The 21537-nt window shown below is 41.5% G+C and overlaps 1 protein-coding gene across 1 annotated transcript in view; it reads right to left on the bottom strand.

Annotated features, from left to right (window-relative positions):
* LOC121327384 (protein unc-13 homolog B-like) overlaps positions 1–13036 on the bottom strand; it is a 137243-nt gene extending 124207 nt beyond the window's left edge. The window contains exon 1 of the mRNA XM_041271404.1: positions 12794–13036. Coding sequence (XP_041127338.1) covers positions 12794–12815 — 22 coding nt within the window. The 5' untranslated portion in view covers positions 12816–13036. The remainder of the gene's footprint in view (positions 1–12793) is intronic.
* Positions 13037–21537: the final 8501 nt, after the last annotated feature.

The following is a 21537-nucleotide window of genomic DNA, read 5'->3' as shown; positions in this document are numbered from 1 at the left end:
GCGTAAGACACGGTCAGCCGACGGTAGGCTCACATTGCAAGGGAGTCCAGCCGAAGTCCAAAGCAAACCTTACTTTGCACCGGTGCTAATTGGCTCCTGGCATCATTGAGGGCGAGACCCAGCCTCAACAGATGTTCTGTCACGATCACCATGTGGGCCACTGCTCCTTTCTGTGACTGGGAACAAATCAACCAGTCATCTAGGTAGTTCAACACCCTGATCCCTTGCAGCTGCAAGGGGCCAGTATGGTATCCAAGTACTTTGAGAATGTGCAGGGGGCTAAGGTGAGGCCAAATGACAGCACAGAAAACTCGGAAGACACTTCCCTGAAAGGCAAAGTGGAGATACTTCCTGTACGTGAGACAAATAGGGACGTGAAAATACGCGTCCTTGAAGTCCAAGGTGGTAAACCAGTTATCCAGGCAGACAGACTGCACAATACGACTGTGTGTGACCATCTGGAACCTCCTCTCCCTCAAGAACCCGTTGAGGTGTCTCAGGTCCAGGATGGGGCGAAGGTCGCCATCCTCCTTTGGAACCAGAAAATACCTCAAGTAGAACCCCTCCTCTTGGGATATAAAACACTCAGTGAATACCTGACCTGTGGCAGGCATATCCCAGGCATCTGCTTTTGGCGGGGGGTGGGGGGGAATAACTATTAAAATGAATCCACTTACCTGTCAGATGCGATTTCCAACAAAAAGTCATGCATGCTACAGTAATCTCCCCAATGGGAACAAACTGCTGCACTGTCCCCTGGGATCTGGCATGAAACCAGTGTCTTTCATCTGCTGTTAAGAGCTGCCTTCTGACTTTCACTGAAGATCCAGCAGCAAGTCCTGGACTTCACAACTAGCCTCAATAAAGGTACTACAGTATATGGTACTGAAATGATCAGGACCAGTGGTTTGATGTTAAATTAATTGTTCATCCCTTATAGCTGCATGAGCAGCTCCTAATAATAACCCTGCAGACTCAGGTGTGATTTATTCATGCTGTGATGACAAGTGCAATCAGGGGCAGATTTACCAGGAGCCTGGTTGTTCAAACTCCTGGCCACTGGTCACTTCAATAATATACCTGAACAAGGGGTTTCTAACCCTGTGGTAGGTGGAGGTTTGTTTTGTTTGTTTTTAACCTTTCCCAAACTAAACTAGCAGATTTGTAACTCATCCATGGAAGAATTAGATGAGGTAATCATAGAAGAATGTTCACATGTCCCTCCAGAAATATTGAAATGAGTTGCAGACTCATCACCACAATGCACATTTACAGCATCTTTTAAATCCCACAGGAATCATAATCCAAGAAGAGAAGAGAAGGCGGCTATTAAAAGCTAAATCAAACAAATAGGTCTTACAGTTTAAAAACAGATACTGTAGAGTGGTACATTGTTGCAGTTTAGTGGTGTACCAGTTAGAGTTCAAGTCCTTTTTCTTAGCCCAGGTCAGCTCAGAAAAACCTAAAAGCTGACAGAACACAAAGTCCCTTTTTCAAGAACAGTGGCTTGAAACCTGGTTCCAGGAGATCTAGTTTGAGGCAACTTTGTTGTATCAACCCCAAAGTCTCCCCAAAGTGGCCTGAAACCTTGTATTGAAACCAAGTTCTAAGCCACAAAGAGACCAGTCTGGCTAATAAGGTGTAACATGTCAGAAACATTGCAGATGATAACATGTGTTAAGGATGCACAGAGATGGCGTTAACATAAAATTCTGTATCCTAGACGCAAAATAAATCCATTGGACAAAAAAATATTTTGTCTTGCGTTGACTGGACGCACAGAATGGAAAGGGATGCTGGTAATCCATTACACTGCAGCAATGACCGTAGAATCCTTGTTTGTTTAAAAAAAAATAACTGTTCTGCAATATAACAACATTGATTAAGGTACACTCCAGTCCTGTAGGTGGCAGCAGTAAGCCTCGCATTTGGCTTTGCCAGCAACATTAAGGATATTTACTTTTAGGCCCTGTCCACACTACATAACGATCTCAAAAACTATACTCAAAAACGTTTTAATTAACCTTGCTCAGAGCGTCCACACTCAAGTACCGTTTCATGTTTGGTCGGGCGTAATGTGCACACACACTATTACTAGTAGAATAGTTTGGTTATAGTTCCTAGCAACTAGACCTCTGTAAACTGAGAAAGATAGAGGTAACTGAATCTATGAAGCATAGAAGAAGGAAGGGATAAGGCAGAAAAGACAAGCCAAGAGCTGCTGAACACAGCAGTGATGTTTGTGTCACCTCAGTAGCCCTGACTGGTTCACTTTCACTTTTCATTATGAGTATTGCAGTAACAAACACTTCTCACAAGTCTTGGCTGTAAACAACAGGTGAGATACAAGGAAACAATTCACAGAGAAGATCCACCTACAGTACTTCCTTGTGTGTCCTTCTCAGGTATGCACTTTGGTTGTGTGTGTGACTTGCCAGGTATCTTCGCAAATTGTTCCTTTCAAGATCCTGAATCAGGCCAACTACAACAGTAAAAATAATATAATTCTAACATAATACAGGCTTTCATACTGTTCCAGAGGATTTATTAAAGCAGATCTTGATATGAGAAAGACAGTTTCCAATCCAATCAGGTGAGAAGACTTCCATAACTTTGAGGAACAAATGGGCCTGCAAAAGAGGAGCTGTGTAACTAATGTCCCGCGTCTAGTCCCACGGCTACTATTAAAGGAAAAGATAAAGCCAGTCCATTCGCTAGACACAAATAAAAGCCTTTCCTTTCTCAGGGAAACTCAGGATCCATCACTCAGATTGACAGGCATTGTCAATCTTCTGTTCAACACCAGAAAGGTAGCCACTTGAGTCTCTGTTAATTGCTCTGAAAGGGAGATAACCCAGGCTTTAAAAAAATGAATTCTTACCCTACAGCACTTTCACCAGCCTCTGCTGTGCATAAATTATAAAACAACGATGATCGGGAAGCACACAATGCAAATGTTCTCCAGAGAAGCCATATAAACAACTCGGCAAATGGATCATTTAGACAATAAAATATTGCACTCAAAGCTTCTTTAATTAAATAAAATATCCATCATGTTTACACTTTGATAAATGCAGCTCCACAGGCATCAACCAGGTGCAATAAAAAAGGAGCCACCTTAGAACCAGATTCATGGCTTTTAACACTGAAAGGCTTCTCGTCAATATGTTTGTGAAATCCAAGATTCATAGCTCAACAAGATTGCTTTTAATAAACTGAACATAGTATATGGGTTTTGTTGTTGTTTTTTGCATCTGAACAAACCCACAACAACATTTGACTAAAAACACTATGAAATAAATGCTAAACCTAGTAAAAAACAGAAGTGGGGGAGGGATAAATCACAGTGAAACTCAAGAATTGTTCAGAAAACAAAAGCAGGCTTCACAATACAGGAAAACAAAAATGCAGCAGCAGATAAGGGGCAAGGAAGGGACTTCCCGTTTCTTCTTAAAAGCAAGAAAGAAGGATATTATTGAATTGTGACAGACTACACACTGTGGTGAGCTGAAAATCACATTTCTACTGACAGCTATCTGTATTGCATCCCGTTATATAACGGGAAAGCACTCAGGAGATGGAACTCCTTGTCAGAATGAAAACAATTTGGGGTGAGGGGGTCTAACGATATCAAAGCTTCTGCGTCTGGGAGTAACAACATGCCCCCCCCCCCTCCCTCCCCTCCCCTCCCCTCCCCTCCCCCTCACGAACCAACCAAGACCTTCCCCTGCATGCTTTGACCCCCAAAGACACTGCCAAGGCAAAATGACCCAGTAAGTGAAACGGTAAGACTACCTGAAAGTAAGGAATACGGAGACCTTTCGATAAAGCTTGTATGGTACCAGACATCGTGTTTAAAATGTTTGCTACAACACAGGCTTTGTGTACAAGAGAGCTAGCTAGCGAATGGAAGCACACAATGGCTAATATATGGATTTTTTAAATGTTAAGCTGAAACCCCTAAAACACTCAGAGACCAACACAATGTCAGCACTGCCAAAAGGGCCAGCCAGACCCTCCCCGCCCATCAGCAAACGTGTCCCTCAACCGAGCCAGCTCATTACAGCTCAATTGCCAGGCTTTTAGCAACAGGTGTAAAAATGAATACAAAAAAACCAAGGACAACCTTCATCGTGAACCTTGTGCTTTAAATGATTTAGTGTTCCTGGATCCACAACCGCACAGTGTTTGGTAAAGCAAAGTGAGGTTATGAAAGAGGCTTTCAGTTTGCAATGCTAATGTACGCCTCTCTGCAAGATCTTGCAGGTTCCACATCAAGCAGGTTGACAAGCACACCCACCCACACAAACAAACAAACAGCACACAGCACCAGGTAATTAGTATGAGCACGAGGAATCTAATTATTAATGCATCTTTAAGTACAAATGAATCCATGTACACCCCCGACACAGCCCCACTGCCAGCTTGTTTACATGGAGGGTCCCAGAAACAAAAACGTAAACCTGTTTACTATCACTTATTCGCACACGTTTTTCACTGGTCAGCGATATACACTGAGCAAAGACATCATTAAGAATCAAAGAATTAAAAATGTACGCAGTGAAGCTGCATTTCGATTGTTAAATGGCAATGGATTCCAGAGTTCAAGAGCTGTGTAGAGTTCATAATGTCTAGCTCGTTAAAACAGTACATAGCGGGGTTCTGAAATAGTGTCATACATCCCCATGTGTTGCTACAACTGTTAAACAGCGTTCCTGTAACTTTTCGCCGTTTCTACTTTGTAAAACAGAGAAGCAAAATGCAACCGTCTCGAAACTACAATGGCAACAAACCCCTCTAACTCTCCATGAAAGATAAATAATAAATTCTGCCATTTTTATTTTCACAGTTTTATTTTAAGTTCACAGCTATCCCTTTCCTTTAAGATGCAACCTCCTCTTTCCAAAGGGGATTTAAAGACATCAGCCGGCAGTTTGGTTACAGAAAGCAAGCGCTGCCATGCGAATCAAATGACTATCTGAAATACATTTGAATAGATGTAAATTGCTATTGTATTCTCATCAGGGCCAGTCGCTGCAGACTGACTGCACTTTGTGGTTTACCTGTGGGACAGATGGTAATCTGCTAAGCAAACCATAGCCAGCGAAGCAGAAACCACACAGTAATTACACAGAAACAATGGAGAAGTCACTGTGGGAAATTCCTACCTCCGTTACTGCTGAGCTCACTGCTATATTCCAACTCCTTGATTAAAAAAAAGGAGAGACAGAGAAATACCCAAACCCTTAAATCCTAGATTTATTAAAGCATAGCGCTTTAGAATTGCCCACTGTTTTAAAAAAAGAGGAAATGCATGTTATTTTATTACCAAACACACTACAGTCTGACCAAAAGTGAATGATCTGAACAGCCCACAGTGCGGATTTCTGTGATTACATTATTGAATGTCTGGTTCTAGTCAGAGGACTCGCTCTGTTATGACCCTCTGACAACCCGTGTTTATTTTCTGCAAACATTGTCAATTCTGTCTAGATGGACACGTTGGTCAATCCGCCACTGCGCTGAGGGGCGCTTGCACAAACACCTACTATCATGCCACTTAACCTCCTTAAAATCCTTTGACTTTCCTGGGATCGTTGAGGAATAGTTACACAAAACTAACACACAGCTATATAGGTCTAGCAGCAATCCACGTGACCACATAAATGTACCTACAATACAAGACTTGGGGATTCTCTTATTTAACTTGCATGCTTCAATATTATGCCTAGTAGTTTAGTAACAGACAGTGGTAAGCAGTTTTAAAATCGACATGCCAGTGTGGAGATGGTGCGATGCAGCAATGACACAATCCAAAAAACAGCAGCAACAAGACAGAGCAGAGAATTTCGGAGCCGACCATAACAATTACTTAAAACACAGATCTTGCCAGAGCAGCAGCAGCTGGTGGTGGGTGTTCACTCATTTTCCAGGAGAGGTATCTGGAGCAGCGATGCTTAATCTGTTACCTGTACAGTAACACATCTGGACTCCAGACTGCTTTAACCCATCTACTGTTCAGCAGGTGAACTTACTGACAACTAGTCTGCCAGAGCTTATTCTTGAATTGCATCCATTAATAAGTATTTATAAACACTGAAAGGTCAGGCTATACTATTGGAGCAAGGTGGCAGTTGCTGTGTATTGAGAATCCTGTACAGACCACAGATAGAGCTTTGCATAATGCAGCACTTCTTACCGGCTGTTTTTTTTTTTTTTAAGTGTTATTTTCTATTTTTAATATGAACTTGGGGGTTAGATGCAATGTGGCTCATGGCATTGGGGAATTGTGTTCCATTTCAATCAATGTGGGAGCAACTGCTGTATTAAACAAAGCTGCTGTAGCCTCTGACAACCCCTTTTAGTAATCATAGATCGAGCAGTGCTGAGCACTGAATACCTGACGTGTCATTAACTATGGGCTTTAGTGATGCAGAGTAGAAGGGCATTATTCAAAGAGCCCTCACCCCCAGTGGAAAAACAAACAGCTAAAGTTGCCAGCAAGATACAGCTAAGCTGCATGTATGATAACCTAAAATAATCAGCTCCACTTGGTACACAAGCAGCACCAGGTTTTCCTTCAGGGAACACATCCAGCTACTGATCAGACACCAATGTGGTTTACAGCAGCAGTCATTTAAACAACATTTCCATCTGCTACTGGGTCTGACCTGAAAGGGATGTGAAATCAGACTTGTTCATTCCCAGCCATTTCAATTAGGACTCGGACCCATTCCGGACTGCAAGCAGAACTCGATCTCTCCAACTCGAGCCAAAGGCTGCATCAGACAGGTTTTAAATCTTGGACAGCATAGAAAAACAATGTAGGCTAAACATGAAAGCTGTAAATATATTACTGTCAGGAAAATATTCCTGGTGAATTAAATTTAGAAATAGCAATTATATAACATGATATATACATATAGACTGATGGAAATGTGGTATTAGTATAGGCCAAGGTCTGAATGTGGAAAACTGCTCTCGCTGGAAAACCAGGGATGCTTAGAAATGCAGTGTGAAAGAAGCATTCATTATTCATTCAAACACTAATATACCACCTAGGTGCCCTTAAGCTGCATTTCAAAAGGGTATCAGCAACTAATCAGACCAGATGATTGGAACATACACAGGCTGGTCAACCCCTGAGCAGTCCCTGAAAATGTTTCATAAGAACATAAGACAATGTACCAACGAGTGGAGGCCATTCGGACCGCATAAGCTCATCCGGTCCCTGGTAGCCGATCAATCTCAGAACTTGACAAGTCGGTTCTTAAAGGATCCCAGTGATTCTGTCTCAGCAACGACTAGGTAGTCCATGCCATACCCTCTCCACTCTGTGCTGTGAGAACAAGCGTCTCCTTCCCTCTGGCCCAAGTCTCCACTTCATTTCCAGCTGTGTCCTCTGGTCCTGGTTTCTGTCCTGCGTCTTTTCAGATTTTAACTTCAGTCATGTCCCCCCTGATTCTTCTTTGCTCCAGGCTTCCCACCACCAAATCACTGGATCTGCCTCTCAGACTGAGACACAAGCTAAGCAATCGCTTGCTAGAGATGAAAATGATTTGCTAGCACATCCTCTCCATAGACCTGATCACACTGGGTTTTTCCTAAAAAGTGCCAACTACCACTCAGTGTTTCCATGGATTTTCTACATGCTACTGAAATAGTATGACCTATATTTCCACTTCGCTCATGTCAATATTCACTGTGAGGTGCAAGCTGCACTAACATGGTGACACCTCTCCTGGCCTGGGTGACTGTATAAACATGCCAAACAATCAATAATAATAATAATAATAATAATAATAATAATAATAATAATAATAATAATAACAACAACAACAATAACAACAACAACAACGGAAAATGTCCAGCTCTGGCACTAGAAAAAATACAAGGACTGACACAATAAAATACAAATAAAAATGTAAAACATGTAAAAGCAGGCACTAGTCCTGCACCCAGCTGTGGGTTTCAGAACATCCCTTCTCTAAACATATCACTGAAATGATCTAATGCCAGGACTCTACAGCTATGGCCAAAAGTTTTCCATCACCTAGAATTTTAGGTTTGACACAATTAAAAAAAAAAAAAAAAGTACATTAACATAATTTTGAAGAAAAGGATTTTTTTTTTTTTTTTTGAATTTTTTTTGGAATAAGAGGATGGGAAAGAAGGGAAAGAAGGGAAGGATGCAAAGGCAGCAACAGCAGCCCTGGGAGGAACGGGAGAGGAGGTGGTGGTCATGAGATCCAACCCGACAGCAACCCCCGGATTGGGCAATAGAACAGGAGCAGTGGAGGATTGAAGGTGCCCCCTTGTGCATCGTGCGCACAGAGTTCGGGCATGAAGGGGAGGACTGCCCCTACGAAGACCCACAATTCTGGGAGGCCCGTTCAGAGGGGATGGTGTCGGGTGCACCTGAATGGTTTTGGCTGCTGGAGCAAAGGAACCTGAACATCCAGCACCCAGATGAGGGGAGCCCAAAACGTCCAGAACGGGGGAGCCGGTGTGTCCACAGCCCAAGAGGGGGGAGTCGGAGCGTCCACAGACAAGGTGAAGTCTCCACCAGCTGAGGAAGAGTGCCTGCTAGTCCGCCTCCACCAGCAGAGGAAGACTGCCTGCTACTCCTGCCTTCGCCACAAGAGGGAGACTGCTTGCCGCTCCCACCTCCACCGCCATGGTAGGATTACCCGTCACTCCCGCCTCCACCACCAGGGGGAGAAGTGGAGCTCACGCTGCCGCCTGTTTGGCCGGGGGCTCCCCTACTGCCTTCACCTCCCGAGGTTCCGCTTTTGCCGTCGCCTCCCAAGTGACCGCTACTGCTACCATCTCCCAAAAGACCACTGCTGCCCTGCATCACCCAGGACTGCCGGAGCCGATCCGACCGGGGATGCTGCCACGCCTGCTCTGGAATACCACACCCGCTCCACCCAGGGGCGCCTGCTCTGCATCGCCCGGGGCTGCTGCCTGCTCTGCCTCAACCAGGGATGGCAGCACGTCACTGCCCAGGGAACTGTTGCCACCAGCAGCACTTTCGCTGCAGGAGATACTGTGGCCCCGGCGCGCCAGAAGGAGGAGCTGCCAGCTACAAGGGCGGGTGGGGGGGCAGTGAGGAGACCCCGTCACTCCTGTGCATAAGGGTGGGGGGGGGATGTGGGGGGGGGGGATGTGGGATGTGTAGGGCAGCAGGAGAGAGCCCTGCACATTATAAAAGGGAGCAGGGCAAAGCCCTGCTGTTAAAATATTATTATTATTATTATTATTATTATTATTATTATTATTATTATTATTATTATTATTATGATGATGATTTATGTATAAATATGACAGTGAAAAGCCGTGTGTTGGCTGGTGCCATTAATTTAAATTATTGTTTGTAATTATTTGTTAAGGTCACATAAATAAAAGCCAGCAGCTCCCTGTGTTCCTCTGTTCGGGGAGGGTGTTTGAGAGGAGCGAACGAGAGACACAACAACAAAACAAAGTACAAACTGGATTAACATTTTTTTTTTTTTTTTTGTTTTGATCGAGTCTTTGTTTTGCTTACCTTTTGTATTTCGCTCTGTGAGCAGTGTTTTCATTTTGTTAAACCTTTTTATTTATTTTTGTTTGAATAAAAATAGTGCCACAGTGCGCTTTGCACCCGAGTTCCTGCCTGTGTGTTGCAGTCCTGCTTCTGGCCTGATGCCACCACTCAGCCACCCCTGTCACAGGTGCATTACTCTGCAGGTTTCATTCGACTTAATGAAGCAAAATGAATTCATTCTAAAGGCTGATGCAAAACTATTGGCCATAGCTGCATTGTGGAAAGAGACACATTCAGACGTCAGAAAGTCCAGAGGAAAGAACATATCTAGCAGGGATAAATCCTATAGCATTCAAGAAAAGGTGCAACCGTATTCACCAAGGGTATTTACTATTGCATATCCATCACTGCAAAATGAAACCTCTCCATTTAGGGCAAATATTTTATAACCAAAAACCTTTAGGATATGTAAAAACTGTAACATGTTTTTTTTTAATTTTAATGAACTAGCTGTATATTACCTGGTAATGCATAATAACTCTGACAACGTTTATTATATTGGCTGCATAATTTGAGGTGTTTGTGTTCCCTTTTCTGTAGCTCTAGCATGAGGAAGTGCATTTGTATTCATTTGAAATGTGAGATCACAAAAGCACTTTGCCAGGTGATATTCTGGTATGGAAAACAAATACTGCTTTTTTTTGTTTGTTTGTTTTTAGCAATAGCACCTTTGGTTCCATTTTAAATAGAGTATGCATCTTACTCAAACGCAACTTTCCACAACGTCTAAAAAACATTGAAAAGGGTATGGTCCATCTATACAGCAGGTACATTGTAGGGCGACAGGAGTACAGAGCATAGTTTAGAAGATGATAAAGAAAGCAATGCAATGGTATGAGACACTCGTTTCTATTGAAATATCATATAATCGACGCTATGCATACCGCGTACAATGGGGGCGGTTAGAACGTTACAAAGGAATAAGACCTGCGAGTGACAAACAGACTTAAGAGGTAGACGGGTGTGTTTCACAATATCGTAAATGAACTAATTCGTTATACAGTATTACTAAATACGACTGTATGACATCGGCGCAGTGTTTACCATTAAGTTTAGACTTTGCTAGTACCTGATCTAGGCAAATGCATTAAACATGTGCGAAAATGAATGCACACTACAGTCGCTCCAGCTCTGCGAATGAAGAGTACCGTACCGTGGGCTAGTACACGCCATCCATTTATTGCCTGTCATATGATACTGTACACTATTATTATTATTATTATTATTATTATTATTATTATTATTATTATTATTATTAAATAATAATAAATCATTTCCTGAGATTACACATTTTGTAATCTTTACAATCATGATATAAATTGCAAAAAAGCACTTAACAGGTAAATTCGTTTAACAGAATAGTTTCAACTTCACACGCAGCCTTCTAAAACAATTGCACTGTCAAATTGGGGGGGGGGGCAAAACTGTCCAACAGAGCACACACATCGGCTGCCTGGACTTGACAGAGCAAACCAAACTAGCAGCAGGCAAACGGTTTGTTTTTGTTAATTTGTTCAATTTATTTTCAGTTTAAAAAAACGCTTCTTTTGCATTCGAACACAAGCTCAAGTCCTCGAACCTAATGTTAGTGTACAGTGCTCTTAAAGACACTGCACACTGTAATCCTAATGTTAGTGTACAGTGCTCTTAAAGACACTGCACACTGTAATCCTAATGTTAGTGTACAGTGCTCTTAAAGACACTGCACACTGTAATCCTAATGTTAGAGTGTACAGTGCTCTTAAAGACACTGCACACTGTAATCCTAATGTTAGGGTGTACAGTGCTCTTAAAGACACTGCACACTGTAATCCTAATGTTAGTGTACAGTGCTCTTAAAGACACTGCACACTGTAATCCTAATGTTAGTGTACAGTGCTCTTAAAGACACTGCACACTGTAATCCTAATGTTAGGGTGTACAGTGCTCTTAAAGACACTGCACACTGTAATCCTAATGTTAGTGTACAGTGCTCTTAAAGACACTGCACACTGTAATCCTAATGTTAGGGTGTACAGTGCTCTTAAAGACACTGCACACTGTAATCCTAATGTTAGTGTACAGTGCTCTTAAAGACACTGCACACTGTAATCCTAATGTTAGGGTGTACAGTGCTCTTAAAGACACTGCACACTGTAATCCTAATGTTAGTGTACAGTGCTCTTAAAGACACTGCACACTGTAATCCTAATGTTAGTGTACAGTGCTCTTAAAGACACTGCACACTGTAATCCTAATGTTAGTGTACAGTGCTCTTAAAGACACTGCACACTGTAATCCTAATGTTAGTGTACAGTGCTCTTAAAGACACTGCACACTGTAATCCTAATGTTAGTGTACAGTGCTCTTAAAGACACTGCACACTGTAATCCTAATGTTAGTGTACAGTGCTCTTAAAGACACTGCACACTGTAATCCTAATGTTAGGGTGTACAGTGCTCTTAAAGACACTGCACACTGTAATCCTAATGTTAGTGTACAGTGCTCTTAAAGACACTGCACACTGTAATCCTAATGTTAGGGTGTACAGTGCTCTTAAAGACACTGCACACTGTAATCCTAATGTTAGGGTGTACAGTGCTCTTAAAGACACTGCACACTGTAATCCTAATGTTAGGGTGTACAGTGCTCTTAAAGACACTGCACACTGTAATCCTAATGTTAGGGTGTACAGTGCTCTTAAAGACACTGCACACTGTAATCCTAATGTTAGGGTGTAAAGTGCTCTTAAAGACACTGCACACTGTAATCCTAATGTTACGGTGTACAGTGCTCTTAAAGACACTGCACACTGTAATCCTAATGTTAGTGTACAGTGCTCTTAAAGACACTGCACACTGTAATCCTAATGTTAGTGTACAGTGCTCTTAAAGACACTGCACACTGTAATCCTAATGTTACAGTGTACAGTGCTCTTAAAGACACTGCACACTGTAATCCTAATGTTAGTGTACAGTGCTCTTAAAGACACTGCACACTGTAATCCTAATGTTAGTGTACAGTGCTCTTAAAGACACTGCACACTGTAATCCTAATGGTTTAACAGAAAATCTCGACACGAAAAGTCACTATAAAAGCGGTTTGCCGAGTTGTCAAATATAAAAAAACCGCATGCAGTGTGTTATAAACAATAACTGTTAAAACAAAAAAAAACTCAAAAAAAAACCATGGATCTAAACAACCAGTTTATAAAACCAGAACACTTACCCCGCACACAAAGTAGAGACATAGCCGCTAGCGCACGTCGTATAAATCCTGTTGCAGTTTTGAGTTAATATAGGATCAAACAGAATACATTCCCTCCGTGTGAAGCACTACAAACTGTTCTGCAGTTGTGGTTGTTTTGCTTTTCTCAGCTGAAAAGCGGCGCTGTCACTGCCAAGAAATAACCGGTAGACGAAGTTAGGAGAGTGAGGCTTGAGAGCGCCTGCTCCCAGCCTCGCAACGCCATGATGGATTATTATAGGAGCTCACCTAGACACATCCACACAGGGCGGGGCCGGCACAGGCTTGACGGGCAGGGCGTGCAGCCAGCCAGAGGGGCGGCCTCCGGAGACCGTGAGACAATGGGAGGAGTAACAGGTGGTGACGTCAAAGAGATAGCGGAGCCAGGTGGAATTCGAGGTGAGGAAACATTCTGGTTATTAGAATGTGATAATAATAGGACAGGTGTATTAATACTACCGTAATAATAGGACAGGTGTATTAATACTACTGTAATAATAGGACAGGTGTATTAATACTACTGTAATAATAGGACAGGTGTATTAATACTACTGTAATAATAGGACAGGTGTATTAATACTACTGTAATAATAGGACAGGTGTATTAATACTACTGTAATAATAGGACAGGTGTATTAATTCTACTGTAATAATAGGACAGGTGTATTAATTCTACTGTAATAATAGGACAGGTGTATTAATTCTACTGTTCTATAACTAAGGGCGGGCAGGTAACCGAGGCACTGTTATTAAGGTCACTGTGTTAGTTGTACTGATAGACAGCCCATGTGTAGGCTCTGGCGTCACTCTAATCCTTTCTCCAGCGTTTATAGTTTCAGTAAACTCCATTACGGCTGTGATTAGGTTGGGCTTTGACGGTACGTTATTTGTTGTACCATATTATTGTTTTCTTATTTATAACACTGCGTAACAATTTTTTTTTTTTTTTTTTTTTTTTTTTTTTTTTTTTTTTGTTCCTGGGTAGTAAGTGTTATTTCCTAATTGCTTATGCCTCAAAAGTATAGAACATGGCCATTATTCCCCACAAACTTTGCTTTTGTGACCAGGACAGTGATATTTAAAAAAAAATATACTGTAAATACAGTATAATTATAAATCTAAAAAAACTAACTTCTAAATCTTTTGTAGTCATTTTTGCATTACTTTAGTATAAATACATGTTAATTTGGATTTATATGTTGTTTTTTTCTGACTTTATGTGAACGAAAAGACATTTGCCCATTTTCCCATTGGAAATAGTGATATTTTGAAATATCACTGTCCTGGTCACAAAAGCAAAGTTTGTGGGGAATAATAGCCATTTTCTATACTTTTGAGGCATAAGCAATTAGGAAATAACATTTACTACCCAGGAACAAAAATTGTGTTACATAGTGAATTAGATAAACGATATTAAATATTAAACAGGGATATATTAGTAATAATTGCAGTAGTATATTTTATTGGTTTTTATTTTTATTTGAGCGAGGCTAGAAATTATATGTTTTTATTGCTGGTAATATTAACTTTTATTTTATTTGCTTTTTATCTTGAAGGATAAACAGTCTTGAAAAAAGAGAAAAACCTCTTCGGTCACTGCACGCATTAATGTACAATGATAAGATTCGTTTCTGCATACTATGATGCGTATGTTTCAGTTTTTTAGGTTTTTTTTGTTTGTTTGTTTGTTTTGTTTTTTCTCAATCGTGGTTATGCATCTTTTCGTTCCAGGTGGAGTGTATATAATACAATTTTTTTGCCAGGTAGAATTGCTGAATTGGTGAAGTAGCTGCGCTGAGGCGTGCCCAGTAGGCATATCATTTAGAAGCACTACATTGATTTTTTTTTTCTGTAGATGTATTAGACTATAACCTTCAATAATAATAATAACAATAACAAACCCTTCTTACATAGAGACAGTCTGCGCCGCATTATCGGGACGCGAGTAAATGTCCCAAGACCTTAGTCACACATGCTTTGTTTCTAAATGAAAATAAAAATAATGACATCACACCACATAATGATTAAATGTTAAACACATCATTTAAAATACTGTTACATTTTTTTCCTAATCGCTGGTTTTTATTGCTGCATTAAATGAAAAATAATGAAATTCCATCTTATCACAAGGAGAGGCACCGGCGCTGCTGACGCGACAACTTTCTGTGCCACAGCAGCCTGAGAAGCAGAGGAGACTCTGGCTTCTTCAAGAGCTCACGTCATTTACGCAATTTACACAGTCAGCGTAGTCACGTACTCGCTGCACTGTGCTACGCGAACCTGTCGGTACAGGGTATTGCAGAATAGCAGGGTCTGGAATCCAATTAAAGACAATAGTGACAATCAAGCTCCCCATTCCTTTCCAATATATTCTGCAATGTAATGACGTACGCTGTTTCATACAACACACTTTGGTGATCCATCCATATTCTGCACTATATTTTTGTTCATTTAGTTCCCTTCATTTCAGTGCGAGTATATGATGTGACCAGGCTTAAATGTGTTTTTGTTGTGGAGTTCTGCTGTAGGCAAACGCCACATTAAATCGAACATTTTAAAATGCAGAACCAACAGGTGATCTGGCAGATGGATAAGTGGCTCAATGTATCCCAGAGTTTGATACTCTGTGTGTGTGAGACAAGCATGTACAAACAGAAACCTTCACTGTGTCCTCAGTGCCAGGGATATGCATCCCGGTGGGAAAGTACGTTTGTGTAACTGATCAAACATTCAGCGCCACTCACTTTGTAAAGGTCAGGACTGCCACTACTCAAGCTACAGCAGCAGTGTAACCTACAGTATGACTTGCTGCACAACAAATTAGTCAACATCACTTGACATCTGCTGCATAAAGTGTTTGACAGCTGGCTTCTGTATCTTTTGATAATGTATTCATCTCATTACACAGAAAGCACTCCCAACTAGATAATGTGCAATTATAGTCATTAATGAGTAATTTAGCTGACACCCTACAGACAGTCTTAGTGTGCACATGAGGGCAGCAAACTCGTCTACAAGAAGGGTTAAATATAAGGATAATTACATGAGCTTTTACAGATAATGCAGATAAGAGTAATGCAGTATATATGTGACTGAACGTGTGACTTGCATCAACACTGACAACACCGCTGGTGCTGCTAGTTGCTTGTGCTTGTAATTGATATTAAGCAGCACCACAATCTGTTATAGAAAGAAGAAAGAAATGAAGAAAAAAGGCACTACTTTAAGATCCCATGTTGAATCTGAGGCTATCACTATCCCAGTGTGGAATGAGCTGATATAGCAATGAAGCTCTGTGAGGGCTGTGTGGAGTAGAGGTGTGGGGTGATGCTACAAAGTCGTGTTGTTAAGTTGTGTCACTGTTGTTTATAGGGAAGCTCTGTTTTTAGATTTTGCTTTTGTTCATGACATTTAAAAGCAATAGCTGATACTTTCTCTCTTCAGTTTGATCATTTCACACACTCTTGTGAATCCATAGCTTGTGGATTTGAAGGAACCCAATCCTCCACAGCTGAAAGAAAGAAAAACAAAAGCAGAAAGAAGCTAATTGTAGGCAAAACACGCTAATAATAATAATAATAATAATAATAATAATAATAATAATAATAATAATAATAATTGATAGATAATGCCTTTAGCAGTTTATTTATCTGAGACTGATTAAAATTAGCAGTAGCTCCTCCATACAAGTTTTTCTCTCTTGCTGTTGAAGTCTCCCTCTGTGTCTGTCTGTGGTTAATCCAATTCATATCAATTCCCTTGCAACAGGTGTGTGTTTCAAGTTCTAATCAAGGAGCTATTACCATGGCATAATTACACAGGTGCTCATTCATAAATAATGCAGTTTAACTACAGGCCTTTTACTATCAACAAATGAGAGGCAGTACATTGTACATAATACAAATACATTGTATTCCGGAAAATGAAGAACGGTGGGTTAGCTAACTATCAGAAAATTACAGGACCAATGTTAATCAATTATTAAAACACTAATAACAAAAATATACCTGCAGGTGAAGGTAAAACTTTTGAGGTTGAATAAATTGTGTCAATAAAGAATTGGACTGACTTGGACAGTCAACTCAATTAGACTTAATATTCTGTCCTGCCCAACTTCACAGAAATGGACTTGCAACAGGAAGACACAGCTTATCAATCCCTCCAGTATGTCTAATGTGTGTTCTTGTGGCAAAGTGGTTTGTAGTGCTCCGGTGTATAGGTGATTTGAGGTGCTCCAACAAAGGACAAACACAAAGTTTACCGGTCAGGTTTATTTAATGCTCTTTAAACCGGGTTTCAAATAATAAAGCTGGCTCTACCCAGCAATGGGTATTACCAGCTACAAAACAAAGGGGTTGCAGTCCCGAAATAATAAACACAAAACACGTCTCCAAACTGGGTGCTCTGGTGCAGGTGCGGTGCTCTGAGTGCTGGTGCTCGTGCGCGTTCAGGTCCGGGCTTCTCGCTGCAGCTCCAGCTTCGTATCAGCCGTCTGGCAAAACAAACACAACACTCCTCAATGAACCCACACTTCATTCAAGATTCCGTCCTTGTCTCCTCCCATTAACCACAACAAAGGAGCCGATTACGGCGTCACGTCCCCCTAAAGTACCCTAAGCCCCGCCCCCTCCGATAGCTAGTTCAATCACGTCTCCTCCAATTCATGACTGAAACTTCGCTCACCGTACTAGGGCGATGACTCCAGGCACCGTAACGCCGCCCTCTTCCTGAATGACCGGCTCCCAACTGTCCCTGGGATGAACTGCCCAACCATTCAGTAGGAAGCCCGCAGCTCCTGTTGTACAGTGCCCTCACCGGTCGAGAGGGAGATTGTTGATTCAGATTCATTCGCTCTCCATCACAGTTCTACACAGGTCATCAGTTTCCAACCCTAAAATCCTGATCATGTGATGTAGGCACCAACAAACTTAAATCCTGATCTTGTGATGCAGGCACGATCAAACTGAAATCCTGATGTTGTGATGCAGGCACGATCAAACTGAAATCCTGATCTTGTGATGCAGGCACAATTAAACTGAAATCCTGATCTTGTGTTGCAGGCAAGATCAAACTGAAATCCTGATCTTGTGATGCAGGCATGGTCAAACTGAAATCCTGATCTTGTGTTGCAGGCACGATCAAACTGAAATCCTGACCTTGTGATGCAGTCGCGATCAAACTGAAATCCTGATCTTGTGATGCAGGCACGATCAAACTGAAATCCTGATCTTGTGATGCAGGCGCGATCAAACTGAAATCCTGATCTTGTGTTGCAGGCACGATCAAACTGAAATCCTGATCTTGTGATGCAGGCACGATCAAACTGAAATCCTGATCTTGTGATGCAGGCACGATCAAACTGAAATCCTGACCTTGTGATGCAGGCACAATCAAACTGAAATCCTGATCTTGTGATGCAGGCACGATCAAACTGAAATCCTGATCTTGTGATGCAGGCAAGATCAAACTGAAATCCTGATCTTGTGATGCAGGCACAATCAAACTGAAATCCTGATCTTGTGATGCAGGCACGATCAAACTGGAATCCTGATCTTGTGATGCAGGCACGATCAAACTGAAATCCTGATCTTGTGATGCAGGCACGATCAAACTGGAATCCTGATCTTGTGATGCAGGCACGATCAAACTGAAATCCTGATCTTGTGATGCTAGCACGGTCAAACTGAAATCCTGATCTTGTAGCTGAAGCCAGGTTATTAGTTCTGTATTTGTTTTATAGACCTCGTCCCAGGAAGTACTCTGCGATTGTGCTGTATAACTGTACGTGCCCCCAGTGGAGTGATGCTTGAAGGTGAATCAGTCTGATCACCTGCTCTCTTGCTAAGCAGTCATGACTAAACTGTACTCTTCAATGCGTTTCGTTGATTGGTATTTCATCATCGCAGCCCCCAGCATCTCTTAATCTCCTGCTGTTTTATTAGATTTCCTAAAAAGACATTTTCAATATCCTCCTGTTAAACTGAGTGAACTGCAATATTATGCCGCAGTATGGGCCTGCTGAAATAATAGATATCTATTGACTATGGCAGAGAGCTGTGTTTCATTCTGCTTTCATTTTTTGAAACCTGCCAAGGTTACAAAGCTCCTAACCTCTTCTTAGATTTATTAAAGTAGCATCAAATTACTTTTCAATATGTTTTTTTTTTCCTTGTTTCATCCCCTTACCTTTTTAAGACATTTCCAAGTGTTCAGAGTGGTTCATTTTTGCAGTATTGTGATATTGGGAATTGTTTGCTATGTGTTACGGTGCTTTGACCTGACTCAGGAGCAGCTTCTTTTCAGTTTAACAGCTATCTAGAGGATCAAGTTTCCTTTTGCATTGCTGTTACGCTGTAGCTTCACACAGGCCCTGCTCACTAGATGGCACTGGCTCTTACAACCCTACACCCACTCTTTGCTGATGCAGCCTGTGTTATATCAATGGTGAAAGGCAATCTGGCAATCTAAACTGGAGAGTATATTCTCAATTCATGTCATGGTAACACAGAATATATGACAAACGGAACTGAACACAGTGAAAACAATATGTGCATGTCATTTGAAACTCTGTAACATTTTCCTTTTGCTGTGCTGAATTCATGATATGCAAATATTTCACTTTCAACACTATATAGATTAGCTGTGGCAGCCTGTATGTCACATGATCTGACTGCAGCCAGGTCATTACAGAGAGTTCAAGCTACAACACAAGAAGTGATTAGGTACCAGGAAGCAGCTGCAACTTTTCATCTTTATCCGCATATTCCAAATATAGCGCCGTTCGGGGGGCGTGTAGCTGGGGATCTCTAGTTAGTCTCCAATGCCCTATTTAAGCCCTGTTCACCTGCACTCCCACTGTCTAATGTTTTTGTTGTAGCAAACACTCAGGCTCCAACATTTCGTGCTTCAGCTTAAACATTTTTTGCTGTAATATCGAAACTTTGTTACCTCCCTCCTTCCACTCCAGGTCACTTCTCTGCACAGCGCTGCCAAGATGTCATCAGTTATTTTCCTACCTGCTCCGGTGAGTCTTCTCATCATTCAGCTTCTCTACTTGGCTGCAGGAGCTCCAACGTTAGTCTTTCCTGCTCCATCCAGTCTCTAACTCAGCAACAGCACCGTTCAAAGTGTAGCTCCATTATTCAACGTCTTCATTAGAAAGACCGGCCCTCCGTTAAACTTTCAAAGCTCGGCCGACAAGACATAGACATTCCCTCGTGAGTGATTGCCTTGCCTTAGCTCTATTTAAATCTACCAGAAAGCTTTGTCTGCTGAATCTCTCTTTACTCCTCGCCTGCAACCAGGCACCCCTCCCCCACTCCCCACTTAGCACCCGCTCCGACAGAGCCAGCACAATTTACTGTTCCATCAGAAGATTCTGTCCTGGATTTCTATCAGCTACGTTTACTGTTTTAAAGGACCTATCCAGTCCATCACAAATTCTATTCAATCAGAGGTGGGTCACATAACATGCTCCAAAGACACTGCTGTACCTCAACTCTTCTACCAGCGCCTCACAGACCATGGTTTCCATGGCAACGGCCTCATCAAGTGACTGCTGGGAGTGGTGTTGCCATAGTGTAGTGACCAGACAGTTTCATCAGGCACTGCGAGCCTGTGCCTCAGTACTGCAATCTTCTGGATCCTGCTGCTTTGCTTTTGCAATATGAAAGCGAGTTCAACTTGCCGAATTGTGACATCTAAATACTGCAGGCTCGCCTTGTAGATCTACATTAACTTATTTGTAAGAACATAAGAAGGTTTACAAACGAGAGGAAGCCATTCAGCCCATCTTGCTCATTTGGTTGTTAGTAGCGTATTGATCCCAGAATCTCATCAAGCAGCTTCTTGAAGGATCCCAGGGTGTCAGCCCCTTTGTATGATCTGCATTTGTGACCCCTGGTCCTTGTTTCTTTTTTCAGTTCGAAGAAGTCCCTTGGGTCGACATTGTCAATATCTTTTAGAATTTTGAATGCTTGAATTAGGTTGCGGCGTAGTCTTCTTTGTTCAAGACTGAATAGATTCATTTCTTTTAGCCTGTCTGCATATGACATGCCTTTTAAACCCGGAATAATTCTGGTCACTCTAGTTTAACATTACTTCCCTTGATTTAAATTCAACACTTTTCACAATATATTCGAGCATCTTGTTGTCCTTTTTTTTATAGCTTCCTCACATTGTCTAGATGAAGACATTTCTGAGTCAACAAAAACTCCTAGGTCTTTCTCATAGATTCATTATTCAATTTCAGTATCTCCCATATGATATTTATAATGTACATTTTTATTTCCTGTATGCAGTACCTTACATTTTTCTCTATTAAATGTCATTTGCCATGTGTCTACCCAGTTTTGAATCTTGTCTAGATCATTTTCAATGACCTTTGCTGCTGCAACAGTGTTTGCCACTCCTCCTATTTTTGTGTCGTCTGCAAATTTAACAAGTTTGCTTACTATACCAGAATCTAAATCATTAATGTAGATTAGGAATAGCAGAGGACCTAATATTGATCCCTGTGGTACTCTACTGGTTACCTCACTCCATTCTGAGGTTTTTCCTCTAATCAGTACTTTCTGTTTTCTACATGTTAACCACTCCTTAATCCACGTACATATGTTTCCTTGAATCCCTACTGCGTTCAGTTTGAGAAGTAATCTTTTATGCAGGACTTTGTCAAAAGCTTTCTGGAAATCTAAATAAATGATGTCATATGCTTTGGAATTATC

This window comes from Polyodon spathula, chromosome 2 (assembly GCF_017654505.1).
Source record: "Polyodon spathula isolate WHYD16114869_AA chromosome 2, ASM1765450v1, whole genome shotgun sequence".
NCBI classification, from domain to species: Eukaryota; Metazoa; Chordata; class Actinopteri; order Acipenseriformes; family Polyodontidae; genus Polyodon; species Polyodon spathula.
Note: the sequence above shows the minus strand (reverse complement) of the source record. Positions and strands in the feature narration are given on the sequence as shown.